The sequence below is a fragment of the Melanaphis sacchari genome, unplaced genomic scaffold, assembly GCF_002803265.2.
Source record: "Melanaphis sacchari strain LSU unplaced genomic scaffold, SCAv2.0 Contig117_pilon_pilon, whole genome shotgun sequence".
Lineage (NCBI taxonomy): Eukaryota > Metazoa > Arthropoda > Insecta > Hemiptera > Aphididae > Melanaphis > Melanaphis sacchari.
Genome location: NW_020270456.1, coordinates 324,054 through 340,392, shown reverse-complemented (window position 1 = coordinate 340,392; position 16,339 = coordinate 324,054). Strand labels below are relative to the sequence as shown.

Here is a 16,339-nt window from a genome sequence, read left to right as displayed (position 1 = left end):
CCCCGTGGCATTATTTCATATACATACACTTTATATCATATCTATCGCCGATCGAAACGTGATTTTGGTTAGATCGTTTTTCCCACCTCTTCCCATCACAAGCACTATACAACGGGCAGTAGAACTGTAGTTTAATAATACCATATAATTTAAATGCACCACGAGAACTCCCGATTTTTTTTTTTTTTCATTCAAAAATGAAATACAACATTATTGTGTTAAACCCTTATATTATATGCCTAATAACATTATCTACTCGCCTAATTTGATTCGCGCGTATATAGTTGATAATAGGATGCGATAAAAATGCATCGAGCGTGGCGCTTTAAAAAAAATAAAAAAGCCAAGCTAAATTATGATGATAACAATAATACAACACATATATTTTATATATCGTATCGTCGACTGACTTTTAACCCTCTATGACGGGTGCGTCACACGCCCGAAATGATGATAGTTGGCCGGAGCAAAACCATAATATTGTACGCGATAACACGATAGTAACTATAATATGACAATGGATACGCGTGGCACGCACCGTGTTTCTTACGACTATTATAAATTATTACGCTAAAAGATTTTTTTTCATATACGCTTATAAATAACGTCAAACTATGTGCTTTGAATAGCATTAAATTTAGGAAATTTGCATATAATAAAGTTAAAAAATAAATAAAATTCATTTTTATCATTAATTTTTTTAAATAACTGTTTTGCCTTAATTAACGTGTAGTAATATAATGATAAAATACAGAAGATTTAAGGTGCTCATCTCCAGGCACGTATTTGTGGTGGAGAAGGCGATGGAGGCGATTGCCTCTCCCTCAAGTCAGTATTATACTCATATTATAGACATATTATTTACATAATATTATTAAACACTGATTTGTTATTTAAATGACAGTTGTTAATAAATATATTATTAATTATTAAGCACAAAAAAATTGTTTTTTTTTCTCTTTAATACAAGAGCATAGCTGCACATACAATAAAAACATATTATGAAGAATTTGCACAATTCATAAAAAAATTAATCCCTCCCCTTCCCAAGACAAGATCCCAGATACGTACATGCTCATCTCTCAGAAATTGAGTACCGGTAACGGTTACTTCTATACTAAAAAAAATAATTATCTCCGATTAAAAAACGTTACGATAAATTTCCAATCCTTCCAATTCTCAGTGAACAAATATAAAAAAAAATTCAATAAATTGTGATTACATTCATATATGAAAATATAATGAATTATAACACTCAAGATAAAAAATAATCAAAATTATAGCTCTATAAAACCCGTAAATATGCACGAATTAGCAAAATAAAAATATGTAGTAGGTATACTTGCCAAGTAAACCTACGACGTTTGAGGAACTTGAAACGAATTCGTAACTTACTTTAAACGTTCTTAGACTTACCGGAGAAATTAACACGCATTCACGCATAGAACATTCGCCATAAAACTTCCAAGCCTTCCGAATTCAAAATTATATCTTGTAATATTATATTATTATTATCATATCTGCGGCGGCGGCAGAGACTACGTATATAATGAATTATGGTATAACACAATAAGAGGGGCACGTGGTGGTTATTATTACCATTATGTATTAAACTATTAAAGTGCCGCTACGATGTCATGTATATCACATCAAACGGAATAACCTCCGTGGTCCGCCAATCTCTGAATTACTTCGCGCCGCCCTGTGCACACCCTCCCCCGCTCGATTAACCCGTTTTCCTGTCGTTTATAATCGTATCGATCATGATATTAATAACAATATATAAATTAATAGATAACATAATATCATAATACGTATATATATATATATATAGTATATACGTAACACGTGTACTGTAATTGTATAATAATAATAATAATAATATACCGTCACAATACGGCACAATCGACACTCCTTTTTTTAAACGGTTTTCGCGCGTCACGTTTCGATCGTTTATCGCGAAGACGACCGTGGAAATCACCACGCCGCCGGGATCGCGATCGCTGCTGCACGCTTTGATGTGTTGTACGCATAGGATCATAAAAACGATCGCCACGACGATGAATTATTTGGCGATCGGAAGTCTCGCGAATGTTAGTTATACCGCGACTGGTATTAAGCAGGACTTGGAGCAGTTGCACAAAATCGTACGCTGCCGATCGGAAACGCCGAGAAAGCGATAACGATTACGACTATAATAGTATCATTCAAAACCTGTATCACTCACTCTTAGGCGTCCCTAAGGAGGAGCAAGACGGGGTACTTTCCCCCCTCTAGAATTTTAAATTTTTTACTTAATCGTAATAATTTAATGTTATAATGACGACAAATAATAATATTCTTTAAATAAATTGTTAGTATGAAATGTATAAAAAAATCTTCATTTATTTTTTAAATTAATTTTGTCCTCCCCCTAGAAAAATATATGGGGATGCCCATGTGCACAAACACACATAAATGGAAGTACGTATATTTTACGAGCAATGTGAAAAATCTAGACATCCGTTACATTGCACCGAAGTTTTTATAGAAAACCTGAAAAACTTATGTGAAATGGCTGATTGATTTGATGGGCCTCAATGGAAACTCTTAGAAACATAATATAATATATCCTTTTATCGTAATCGTCCACGCGCAATACATTGCGCTGTTGAGTTGTGAACAAATTTTTAATCTATTGAAAATGTTTAATTATTAGTCACTTTATCAATTAAATCGATAATATTATCATTATGGACATTATAATTCATGACTTCATAAATTATGAGTAATGCATAGAAGTAGCTGATATATGCGATAGTGGTATTAAACTATATTGTTCAACAAACACTATTAACTCTATAAAAATAGATAATTATGTAAAATAATGATTGTAAATTAACTCTACAATCTAAATAAAATAATTTAATAATTTAAAAATATTTAATTACTAAAATTATTTAACCAATGTGCCTTTTGAATTTTTTTGAACAAAGATGTAAAATATTTTTCTCATTTTAAGCTCAAATACTTCTTTAATTCAATAAATATTTTATTGATCGATTTTTCATTTACAGAATTTGCATAGGTTTTTTTATTTTTTTTTTTAAATACACAAAGTAATAAATTGTATGGATTAAAATTTTAATGCACCCTGCTCCCTGCCCATATCTTTTATAAAAAAAAAATTGATCTGTAAAAAAATAACAGAGACTTGACCAATGCTTGACCACTATCGCGAGTAGTATGTAAGTGATTTCTAGTAAAGATTGAATGCATATTAATGTGTGTAAAATTACTAAAAATAAATTAAAATTTCAGTTCCAACCCATTCCTGGGTCTCTTGCCAGAAAATTTTGCAAAATTTTAATAAATTACAAAACTGACATAGAAAGTAAGTAAATATTAAATTACAATTACGTTTTACAAAGTTATAAAAATAGTAATTTACAAAAAGATGTACGTGTATTCAGATTCTGAAACCCTATATATACAACATCTGTAAATCTGTTAATGGTTTTTTTTTTTTTATGATTTTGAAATAATGCATAAAAATTACTCTTTACCATTAATTATTTTTTTCTAGTAATAGTTATTAAAAAATCATTCTAATATTTATGTACGTTTTTAGTTTTTACACAAGGTCGCTTGTATATTACCTACGTTTGTTAGTTCAATGTGTAAAAACCTAACATAAAAAATAATCAATTTAAAAAAAAAATAATAATAACTTTTTGATGGCTTGGATTTAAAAAAAAATAAAGCTAATGATGACATAGACCACAGATAATATTTTGTTCTATATAGTTGTCTTAATCACTGTAGACTGAAATATCTCATTCGTAAATTTTTTGAAGAGGATTTCTTTTTTGTTATTAAAATAACAACATTTGTGCTCTCAAAGCGTCCCCTCACAAAGCACATGATCGCGTTTATTTTTGGTTTGGTAATGTAATTTGTTTTCCTATCTATTGGTAAATTTAATTTCCGTGTTCTTTGTCTTACTGTCTCATTAAACACTATCCACATGGCCAATTATTGCTCTACAGATTTGTTACCGTGTCCGTTCGTCTTTTTTTATTTATACTATACCTAATTTATACTTTTAGTTAATTCGGTCGATTTGCAAGTTGGCATGTGATACGTAATAATAATTGAGTTAAGATTTTTTTGAATTTTTAATATAAGTATATTGGTATTGAGTGTTATATGATAGTATAATATGTGTGGACTCTTATAGTATCAACGTGTATCAGAAACATTTCGATAGTAGTTTTGTCATTATGTCATTATATGTTTTTCGCGATCGAGTTTATCGAAATATAATATTATAATGTCAGCGAATCGCCGACGAACGGATCGCAGCGACTGCGTGAAACGGTCTCACGTAAAACGGTGTACGATATATTATTATATTAATCGAACTACTATTATTATTATTATTAGCATCATCATGAACACGTCTTGATAATTATTATTCATCGGCGTGCACCGATGCTGTATAATAATAATAACATATCTATACGTAATAATGTATTAGGTATACATGTATTGTAAAGAAAAAAAAATGTGCACTAATAATGATTGTTGAACTGCGCAGCTGCATTACATAGGTACCTAATAATAAAAATATCGCGGGCACGTCTCGCGCGGCATTCTGCGTGCCCAATAACATGAATATATACGAATATTATAAATTATAATAATAATTCGATATAAGAGTATATTATTATTATTATTATTATTATATAAACGAGTTTCTGAACTTAAAATCGTTCCGATTTATTCGCCTACTCGGGGTCGTCCGATTCAATATCGCCGCGTCGAATTTTATACGTATAATAATAATAACAGCCGGCATGAGTAGTTATGCCCAGGCGATAACTAATAACTACGATAAATAACAATCTACACGACAATTTTATATGGTGTAGCAACAGTTAATACACGCGTCAAATTCCGGGCACCCGAGGGTCGTTATATTTTAAATTCGATGGGTAAAATAATAATAATAATAATAATATATGATTCCATAAACGATGCGTGTGCCGGATTAGAGAGTTTCGTTACGTTGTCGCCGGAAACGCGAACCTACAACGCAAATTTTATTTTATTTTACGCACGCAAATAGTGTTTTTTCCTTCTTTTTTTTTTTTTTTTTTATACGACATTAATACGTTTTCCGTGCTTAGACTTTTTGCTTTTTCATTTTTATGTGCGTCCAAATAGACTTAATATTTTCACGCTGAGTCACTGCTTTGGTAGGCACCACTACAAATACACCCCCTCCTCATCAATTGGTTTACACTACATTATATGACTTTATATTTATGTACGAGGGAAATATAAAAGATTAAGTCATATTACATATTATTTTTTTATTTTACTTATTTGTGGACACGTGACAGCATAATCTTCGTTATTCACTCTAATATTTTATTTATTTTACAAAATATACGACACTACAATCATAATAATATTATAGTTTGTATGATCAAACGGCGATCTGTACAGGATTTATAACAAACTTATTTCTATAACAAAGGGACAGCGAAATCCATTAGGCTGACCAAGTGACTACAAATCAAAATTGACATACATTTATAAATAAGTTTATTTATTTATTTATTTCTATAGTTTTTTACTTGAAATATTCTTTAATTTAATAGACCATTGTTTGGAAATAACACTTAGCTTAATATCACTGACTATATTTATGTATTTTTTCGAATATAATAACAGCAAATCGATCAAACATGAGTCATTATAATGATACTTCAATAATTTTAACTAACTGAATAAACACTCATTTCCTGCAACTTTCAGAGACTGAAGCTGTACTGAGTGTAACTACGAGTAACTACCTACACAGTAAACGATACATAATGTGAACATTATAGAGAAAATTTTCTTTCCGTAACCAATAAATGCATAATACGTATGATACAGTTACTATTTATTTTTTTTAATTCGACGTAAAGTACGTTTTACTCAATCTATAAATATAACGGGTCAACAACAACACTTTAAGTTGATAATTGTATTGTATCTTCAACTCCAGTTTTAGTTGAACCACTCACATAATTATTTAAGATTGCACCATTTCAAACGTTAAAATATTATTTAATGAGTGCTGTGAACTTATCTGACACAATTTAAACGATTTTCCTGTAAAATTTTTTAAATGATACATTAGTCACATTATTTCTACTGCCAATAGGAAGTTTAGGTGTATGTCATGACTCATGACGAGTAATAAACTTTTATTCAGTATCTACATCAAAATATTTCAAAAACTCAACTAAACTATTTATATGATTATCCATAGTATACTATCCGAGTCAGAATTAATAATGATTATTGATTAATGGTTCTAAAGTACTTTAAATAAATAAAATTGCATCAGCTATGTCAACTTCAACTGATTCAAAATACTGTGTTTACAAGGGGTCAAGAAATAATGTAAGCTGCCAAAATAAAAAAAATTAAAAAAAATAGTGAAAATTATTGAAATATTTTATTTTAGCTTTAATAGGATAACAGCATTTATTGACAAAACTTGCAAGAGCAAAACCTTAAGTTATTTTTATTACGTATTATCATAATCTTAATGTTAACTAATTTCAACATTAACTCTGATAATCTATATTGATATTAGATACCCCTACCCTAAAAAAATTGTTATCCTTGATTCGCGCCTGATCGAATATGATTGTATTTACAGGCAATGAGCTTAACAAGGAAAATACCTAATACAACTTAATATTACTGTTAATTTAAGTTATATGTCATTAAATATTCTAAGTATACTGATGATTAAGTTATATGATTGAAAAACTAAAATTTATTTAATTATGTACCATTTATATTTGAGAAAATTTAAATTAATCTTAGCTAATGTATTTCAATAAAATATAAATTATTATTGTAGATAGAATTTTATAAGGGTCTAACGACTATTTAATTAGGTATGGATAACATTTAGGTAATCCGTATTCTTGCTGCCGCCGCCCATTGTATTAATGATAAATAGTTATTAATGTGCGTGCAAGTGATACTGCACGGATCATGAGACAAACAATTTTTCCAGGGGGGGGGGAGTCCAAAACCTATATAATATATACCGTGTGTTCAACAATTTAGAGAATACTAAATTTCTCAACCGTATAATAATGGTATAAAATGATTTTTTTCACAAGCCAGTAGTATATAAATAGTGTATATTTAAATACACATTTACTGATACGTTTCAAAATTTTTATCATTTCGATATGCTCATGCGCAATAAAACATGTTTTTTTTAAATATTGTCATCTATTTTGAATACCATACTCGGATAGAACTAGTTATTTAAGATAACTTTGATGTACCAACTATGATTCTAAATTAAAAATCGACTGAATAAAAACCTTTTCAATTTTAATGAATAATATATTTTAACGATTCATTAAAGTGCATAAAACCTATTTATAATTGTTTATCATCGGTAACTTTTAGTATATTTTTACGTACTTTTTTTTTATGGGGATATTTGAAAACAATACAAAGATCCATCGGTTAATCTAGTAGATTAAAAAGATAAAATCATGCTAGCATGTAATAACCTTACTGAAAATCAAATACCAGCAACCGATAGAGGATGTCTACAATGTTATCAATTATGCGTTGAAAATAATGGAGCAAACTACTAACAATAAAATTTATTTATTGATTTATATGATTATAAAATAAATGTTGTAATCGATGTTTATTAGATAAATTTATACCCATATTATTTTAATCTTGTTCATAACACGTATAAGTAGGTATGTAAAAGTATTGATTTCAAAATAAACCAAAATATTATAAATATTAATATAATAATACTAAATGTATTCAAAAAGTTACCAATAATAAATATTTGAATATTTATAAATGGTTTTATGTACTCTAATGAATCGCAAAAATGTATTATTTATTAAAATTGAAATTGTTTTTATTCGGTCGATTTAAAATTTTATAATTTACAAAAAATAAATATAAATTATAATTTTGTTGTCATTAATCGTTGTCGACCGTCGAGACGTTGACCGGCATTGATAGCGTTCGATGTTGATCAATAATAATCTTTTATTAGATGTTAAACAAATATAACAATACAAAACAGTCAATAATCAATTTAATAGATTGTAATTTTAACCATTTATGTTGGTATTAGAAATAAATAATAATTTAACACCTTTTTAAGTTATTTAAGAAAGTTATGAGGGGAGGGAGAGACCGGACGGGTCTGGACCCCTTGGACCCTCCCCCACCCATCTGATACGGCCTTGCTTCTACGCACATGCACACTCATGTCAACGATACTGTTTAGATAAAAAATATGTAAGTGGTTTTATGCTCAAAACACACATTGCAGGAAAATCTCTAATGCCTTGTTTGATTTAAATATATTTTTGTCGAAAAAAGGGAAAATGTTTACTGATCGTATTAAAATTCAATTTTTAATAACGTTTCTAAAAATAAAAATTTTAAAATAAATTAAAAATGAACTCTAAATTGATGAAATTTAAATTTTTATTCTTAATTTAAAAATCAAAGAACAATGGGCTAAGTATAGTTTCATACTACAGTGATCACATGCTGTAACAGATAGATGTAATTAATCCGCATTTAGGAAGAAGGTATCGGGAGCGTCAATTTATTATTCCAACAGTCTATATTTTGCAGCTAAGATTACGAGGTTGGAAAACGGAGGGGGGCTGTAACCTGACTAAACCGACCAAAAATTGGTCGCAACTTGAGGGTCACTCATAGTGCATGCTCAATATTTTTGTTCGACTACCTGATAACAGTCTTGTTAATTTTTGTGTCTTATGTTTGTATTTTGTAAAATGTATTCTTTTATGGGAAAAATATTTTATGATATATTGGTATAAAGAACAATTGTTATATATAAGAGCTACTATTTGTAGGTACTCTTAACGGCAAGAATATAACAATACTATCTTTTTTTAATTCATTTCTCAAGTAAAAATAAATATTCGATTAGTTTGAATTATACATTAACTTAATAATACGTTTCTATATTATCACAGTATCACATTCATAATTATTATCTTATTTATTTGACATTATTATTTTATTACTCTAATCACAAGTCATTGCTGTAAACTGAAAGTTTTTGTAGGATCATTAACAGCAAACAAAATTTTGTTTACTCTTAAATATAATTATAATAATACGTTTTACTTATTAAATATTATACACCGAAGTTAAAATATAACATAAAATATTTTCACTGGGAAACAAAATATACCGCATTAATTCCTAATAAAATTGTTTAATATAAATAAAAGATTCCAGAATGCATTTATTAAAAATCAATTGAAATATTATAAAACAACTTGCTAATTAAAAATACAAGAACATAATAGTATATAGAAAAAAGTAGTTTTATTAAATAAAAATTAATTTTATTGCTTATACTATTATGTGTTTTAGAAATTTTAAATTGTCCATAAAATTAAAACAACATGTATTTTGAAATTATTATTAAAGACGTATCGACCCCCTTCCCCTATCATAGCATAAACAGTGATTGAAATTAAGTTCTATGTAATTATTACATGTATAATGTTAATATTAATATCATTATTATAATATGTATATTAATTTTATTATTATTATTATTACCATCATAATTTGTTAATTCTATTTTATCATGTAAAATGATTTAATAAAACTTATCCTGGTAATTAAATTCAGATTAAGATATCTCCAATAGCATAGTTGATAATAATATCTGTAAAAACTCATTCCACTAAACAAATAATGCTTAGTTGTGACTCATCGGTTCAAAACTTTATCTATCATGAATTTATATAAAATTGACTCCGTGCGGCAGAATGGATACGGCTAATGAGCACAAAACGAGCGTTTTCAGATCATCATTTTATTATATCAATCAATATAAGATTATGTACTCGATAAATTGACAGTTGATTATTAGCAACAAAAATCGAGTGGAAGGGCAAACGGGATCTGAACGGATTTAATAAAAATCTATTGCGTTCTGTGTGATACAGGACAGTGCAAATTATTTTCAATATTTTTATTCGATTTAGTGACTTGACAATAGCCTATTTTTTTAAGTCTTGTTAGTTTTTGTGTTTAGTTTAATTTGTACTCTTGTAAAACATTTTGTGAATAAATGTGCAAAGAACAATAACTGATTTTCATAATACATAAACATATAACGGTAAGAATATGTTTAATACAGTATTATCTTATTTATATTACTTAAAATAAAAATATAATCCTTATTTAATAAAAAGTGGGTAGTAGAATTTTTGGGTTAAATTAAAAATTAACTTAACTATAAATATATAATATTTTATTATTTTCTATGATGTTCATTATTATTTCATTTTTTTGACGATATTATTTTATTTCATTTATTTATTTCAAATTTAAATTATTGTTTTTTTCTATTTTTAATTAATTACAAATTTAATGTTCATCACAACATTAGGTTTTTTAAGCTGCAAATTTTCACAACATTATTAACGCTAATTAAAATTTAAAAAAAAAAAAGTTTTAATATAAAATGTATTTATTAAAAACCCGTTAAAATAATATTATAAACATTTTCCTTATAAACTAATTTAACATTGATAATATAAAAAGCATTACATTCTGTAAAACAAATATCATATTAAAAAAATTAACTTGCTCATAACCAAGTGTAATATACAGGTATAATTAGTCAATTCAATAATTAAAAACAATTATAAAATAAATATATTTACATTTTACTTTTTTAATCAAATTAAATGGTTGATAACATACTCATAATAATAAAATTAAAATTAAATGATATAAAATAAATTAGATTCCAACTTTAAATGATTATAATTTATAAAGCAATGTAAATTAAAATACATTTTAAATAGTTTTTTTTAATAAACTAAAAATTTAATAGAAACTTAGTATTAAATAATCTTGCGTTATTAAATGCTTAACCATTTTTACTCAATCTTATTTTATTTATTTTTTTTTTTTTTATTGGTATTTAAAAAAATAAAATACAAAGATCAAAAATTGATATTATCTATAAATAACTAAAAAAGAGTCTAAATATTTTGAAAAATATATTAAAATGTTATCATAATTTAAAGTATTAAAAATTATTTATTTTTGAGTTAAAAAAAAACAAAATCTATTTTGACTATTTTGTCTAATATTGGTTTTACGTAAAATGTCCAAATTTATCTTATTTTTTCCCCAGTTATTTCGAAAAGTACTAAAAATTGTTTTCTTAGATCCACGTTTAGAGTTATTAATTTTCTTTAGATTAATTTTGATGAAACAATCTAATATTGAAATAACCGGTGCCGTAGACAAGAATTGTATGTAATGGGTGGGAGTTATTATAATAATATTATATCATAGTTAATTAAGAAAAAATAACACATTATTTATATTTTTACCAAGCAATAATTTTACTGCCAGCATCTCTAACGTCGGAAACTTTAATAACATAATTTGTTATGATAAACTTTTTTAATTTTTTGCTAATTTAATCATTATGTTACATAAAAGGTCTTAACCTTTGGTTCGTAGCCCCCTGGGGGTCCGCGATATGAGTATCAGGGATTCACGTGGCAGCCTTAACACATATCATATGTCAATACGTGACATATTGTAAAAGAAAGGTAATCGAAATAAATTGGTTAGGGGGTCCATCATTTCTAAAAATCTTTAATCAGGGGTCCGTGGTCTACAAAAGGTTAAGAACCACTGTGCTACATAATATAATAAATAATAATCGTGGACCGTGGTTGATTTAACGGTTTTAAATATATTTTAAATCACGGTCTAATCAATTGTCATCGTAATTCAACCATTACTGTGATGGTGATTTGTCAGAACGACCTTTAAACGGTACACGAAATACTATAATAACAACCGATAACATCATAAATGTCTATTACTATTATTGATTGAAATTAAAAAATATATAATTTATTAGTAGTTTTAAATTTTTAAAATACATTAATATATTTCCCATGTTGTTATGGGGGTTTAACCCCCCTTCTCTGTGTGTATGGCTCTAAAAACAAAAATTATACTTGTCAAACGCTGTCTATAAAGTCAAATTCTTTTTAAACAACAATAATTTCCAATCGACAAGGTTACTCAACCACGGAAAAAAAAATTCCTTAGACGACTTACTTTAATAATGTTATAGTCTTGTACATGGTAAAAATGTTACAGGTGTGACGCATGACGATGTTATAGTAGCAGGACAGGTAATCATACGAAATGAGCAACGTGGCCGTCAATAGCTACACACGGCTCTCGAGAGACAAACGTTTTAAGTGCACAACGTGTAACAAGATGTTCACACAAAACGGAAATCTGAAAATACACCAACGAACGCATACGGGCGAGAAACCATTCGCGTGTAAGTTGTGTGCCAAATCGTTCACCACTTCATCAACTCTGCGCGTGCACCTGCGTAAGCACACGGGCGAAAGACCGTATCTGTGCGAAATCTGTGGCAAGTTATTTTCCGTCAAGAGCACTCTGACTTGCCACCTTTGGAGACACCTCAGGAAGAAGCAGTTCGTGTGCCACGAGTGCGACGAGTCGTTCGCCACCAAGACAATTTTGACAAACCACCGCAGGACGCACTTGGGCCAAAACCCGTTCCCGTGCCGCATGTGCAACATGTCGTTGGCCACAAAAACGGCTCTGACAGTGCATTACCGGATACACACCGGTGAGAAACCATACTCTTGTACATTTTGCAGCATGGCGTTCACTCAGCAGGGCAGTTTGACCAAGCACTTAAGGATTCACACGGGCGAGAAGCCGTACAAGTGCGAGTTTTGCTTCAAGACGTTCGCGGTCAGCACGACTCTGACCAATCACCGGCGGACGCACACGGGTGAGAGGCCCTTTAAGTGCGACTTTTGCTACATGTCGTTTGCCGCCAAAGGCACGCTACTTAATCATGGCTGGACACACAGGCGATACAGGTGTTATATATGCGAAAAGGTGTTCGGTAACCTCGACGTACTAAAGGAGCACCGGTTGTCGCACAAGGATGGTGACTAAGTGAGCGTCGGCGACTGAGTTCCGAAGACGAAAATTGAATAAAATAATAATAAAAAAAAAAAAAGGTTAAGATACTAATTATTACCTCAATATCTTTTAATCATTTATAATTTAAAATAAACATTTCAATGTCAATGTAATTATCGAAACCTCGAATTAAATTATAATATATGTTACTTATCTATGTATAAACTTATTCCAATCGCCCATCATTTCTAGATAATAATAATCATAATATCTGATAAATAAAATCACGCTCAAAATACCACTAATTAATTTAAAATATTGATTTCCTAAGTAATTTATTCAGCTAATAAATCTGGTAAATAATTTAATGGCTAAAAATCCAGGTTTTAAAAATATTTTTTTAACTGTTACTTTATATAATAATATTATAAAACATTGATACCATCCTCAAAGTGCTCTATAGAATTGAACGAATATGTCTGTACATAATATGTTATATTTTATAAAAATGATATTTCTTAAAGAAAACTAAAAACTATAATAACTTTAGGCATACATATGTATAGACGGGGGACTTCCTGGAATATTACTTTTCCTGTCAAGTTTATCCACTACTCCAGTTGAAAAAGTGTGAGTAAATCTTAATATATATATTTGATGTTTTTAGTTAATGTATTCATAAAGTTCAAATAGTTGTAAAAATAGAAAAAAACATATACTTTATGTTTTCACTTAAACCGAGATCTCACGAATAGGAAAACGAAAATTACTAAAAATTAAGTAAAATCAATGAATTACGAGTATTAAAGACAACAATTTTAGTGTTGATTTTTTTTTTTTTTTACAAAAATTCTAAACAGAAAAAGTTAAATAGTTTTCTAGTCATACCGTAACTATAAATAGTTTTTTTTATCTTAAAATTAAAACTATTTCTCTTTTTATAAAACAAAATATGTTTTGATAATGACAAAAAACAATAAGGAAAATACCTTTGTGAATTTTATTTTTACTTTATATTATTATTTATTTATTATTTATAGGCCGAGCTTTAACAACAATTATTGCTTTAAAAATTAGATTAAAATATAATAGTACTAGTAATAATATTTAAAAAAAATGTATAACCTATACATTTTAAAACAGTTGAAATAAAAATATTAAATTTGAAGGGTGAAAAGTTTAACAAGTAAGAACATAATATTTGTTAATAGTATTAAGAATGCGTCTTTAGCGTCGTGAAATATTGTGGATGCATCATTCATATTATACATCGAAAAAATATTTTCCTAATCAGAGGAACTCAAGAATCATAGTACTAATATTATTAGGTAATATTATCTATATTTAAATAGTTTATGCTTACTATACCCTAGATATATAAATGTTGTTTTCATTTTAAAAATAAATAACTACTATATCATATTAAGTATGGGAATTGATGATACACACACTTTCACATTACAGCTGGAAATCGATTTCCTTTACGTTTTGTTTGATTACATTTATCGTAGTTATGACAATATTAAAAAACTGAATAGAAAATATTGTATATTCCAAGAAACAAGAAAATGTTGTGTCTAATAAGGTATATTTTTACACGTAGATAAAACACATAAAAAATATGATATCTTTCGCAGTGGTTGTGTTACTATCTGTTTTACTCGTAGATATAAAATATAATACGAATGTATGTGTATTTTGGTACACGCGTCACGTATTTTTTACAAAAATAATATAATGCGTATAAATACGCAAACTACAAACTGCAAAAAAAAAAAAAAAATGCTAATAACCACAATTATATATATTACACTTTTATGTAGGTACGCAATAATATAATATGCATTATGTACTTATATTGTTAAACCGTTGTAACTGTTCGGATTACGACTTTTTGCAGGTGTACCTATGGGTGATATAGGCGTATATTATTATATATAAATACGATTACATGCAGTATAATGTACTCGGATAATTTTGTAGTCCCGACATCGATCACTACCGTTTCGGTTTGAACGAAATGCACGTAATAATTAATAGGTATGAGCTGATAATTATGCAAATATGGTCGAAATCACACTTGAAGGGCCTTAGTAACTTTGTTAGTATTGCGTATTAAACAAGGTGATTCATTTAAATGTCTTTTTTGACTGTTTTCGAATCCTCGACTTGTTATGAAAACCATTTATTTTTTATATACTCTGACGTTGTTTAAAAACCGCATAATATAATATCTTGAATGTGAAATCAAGTATTTAAATTTAAATTTTCTTGAAAAAAAAGAAAAATGATAAAATGAAACAATAAAAATAATCTTTTACAGTGCATCAAGTTATATAAAATGTAACATCAAAACTTTTCATAATATTGAGCGCGCACCTAGATGTAGACTTAAAATGAATCACCTTCTGGCTTCTACACACGTACATATATGTATCATGTATAATATGTCAAAAAACGGTTAGATGATATACACGTTAAATACAGTGTAATTGACAAGAGACCCTAAAAAATAATAACGTAATAATTTTTCACTATTATTATATATTTTGTCAGTAATATGCGTGACACTGTGATATAATATTGTATAAACGTATAGCGCCTGCATAGTTATATTAATATTAACTATATACTAATATACTTTTATATTTTTTAACGTTTTTACAGCTAACAATCGGTTGATCTTTTGGAAAAGAAAATTATACCCAGCGTGTTGAAGTTCACCCGATCTTTAAGCTCATTGGCTGCTATTAATTATTATAATCATAAGCTAGTTTCTCGTTTTCCCAAACGACTGATGGTCTTGATTTCTTTGTTGCGTACCCGCTTGAGATGCGACTGTCTTTACAGGCTGTTTCGTCGCAGCACTAGTAGCAACAAGACTAATAGGACCTCGCTTACCACCCCCGTAATTCTGCAATCACTGGATAATGATAACCAGGAGCTAGCTTTCTCACTCCCAGTTGCCGGCATCTGGTTCTCCAAATTCCCTGATACGATCACGATATTCATGTTATCAAGTATCAACGTTCATTTAGTTTTTAGAGTGATTTCCTTTACTGGATTTTTTATGTTACTGCCAGGAGGTTAACAGTGTTCTTCTGAGACCGTTTACAAAATACATGCGAGTGGACCAAGCCTTTACGGCTCTAGCTAATTAAAATAACATCCGGATCAAAACCTTTTTGTCACTGACCTATTGAAAAGCCTATGGACTCTCGGCTACCATATTAAGGCAAATCCTGTCGAAGGGAGGGACTTAATGTATAATTTAAGTAAATTTTGGAAC

General features: G+C 28.6%; 1 protein-coding gene across 1 annotated transcript; it reads left to right on the top strand.

Moving 5' to 3' along the window:
* Positions 1-12,285: 12,285 nt before the first annotated feature.
* On the top strand, positions 12,286-13,083 carry LOC112603994 (zinc finger protein 525-like). The gene has a single exon (XM_025352842.1). The coding sequence runs from the start codon at positions 12,286-12,288 to the stop codon at positions 13,081-13,083; it is 798 nt and encodes a 265-aa protein (XP_025208627.1).
* Positions 13,084-16,339: the final 3,256 nt, after the last annotated feature.

Excerpts from the sequence above, each read along its gene's own strand:
- LOC112603994 (XM_025352842.1), top strand. The coding sequence starts at position 12,286 with ATGAGCAACGTGGCCGTCAATAGCTACACACGGCTCTCGAGAGACAAA.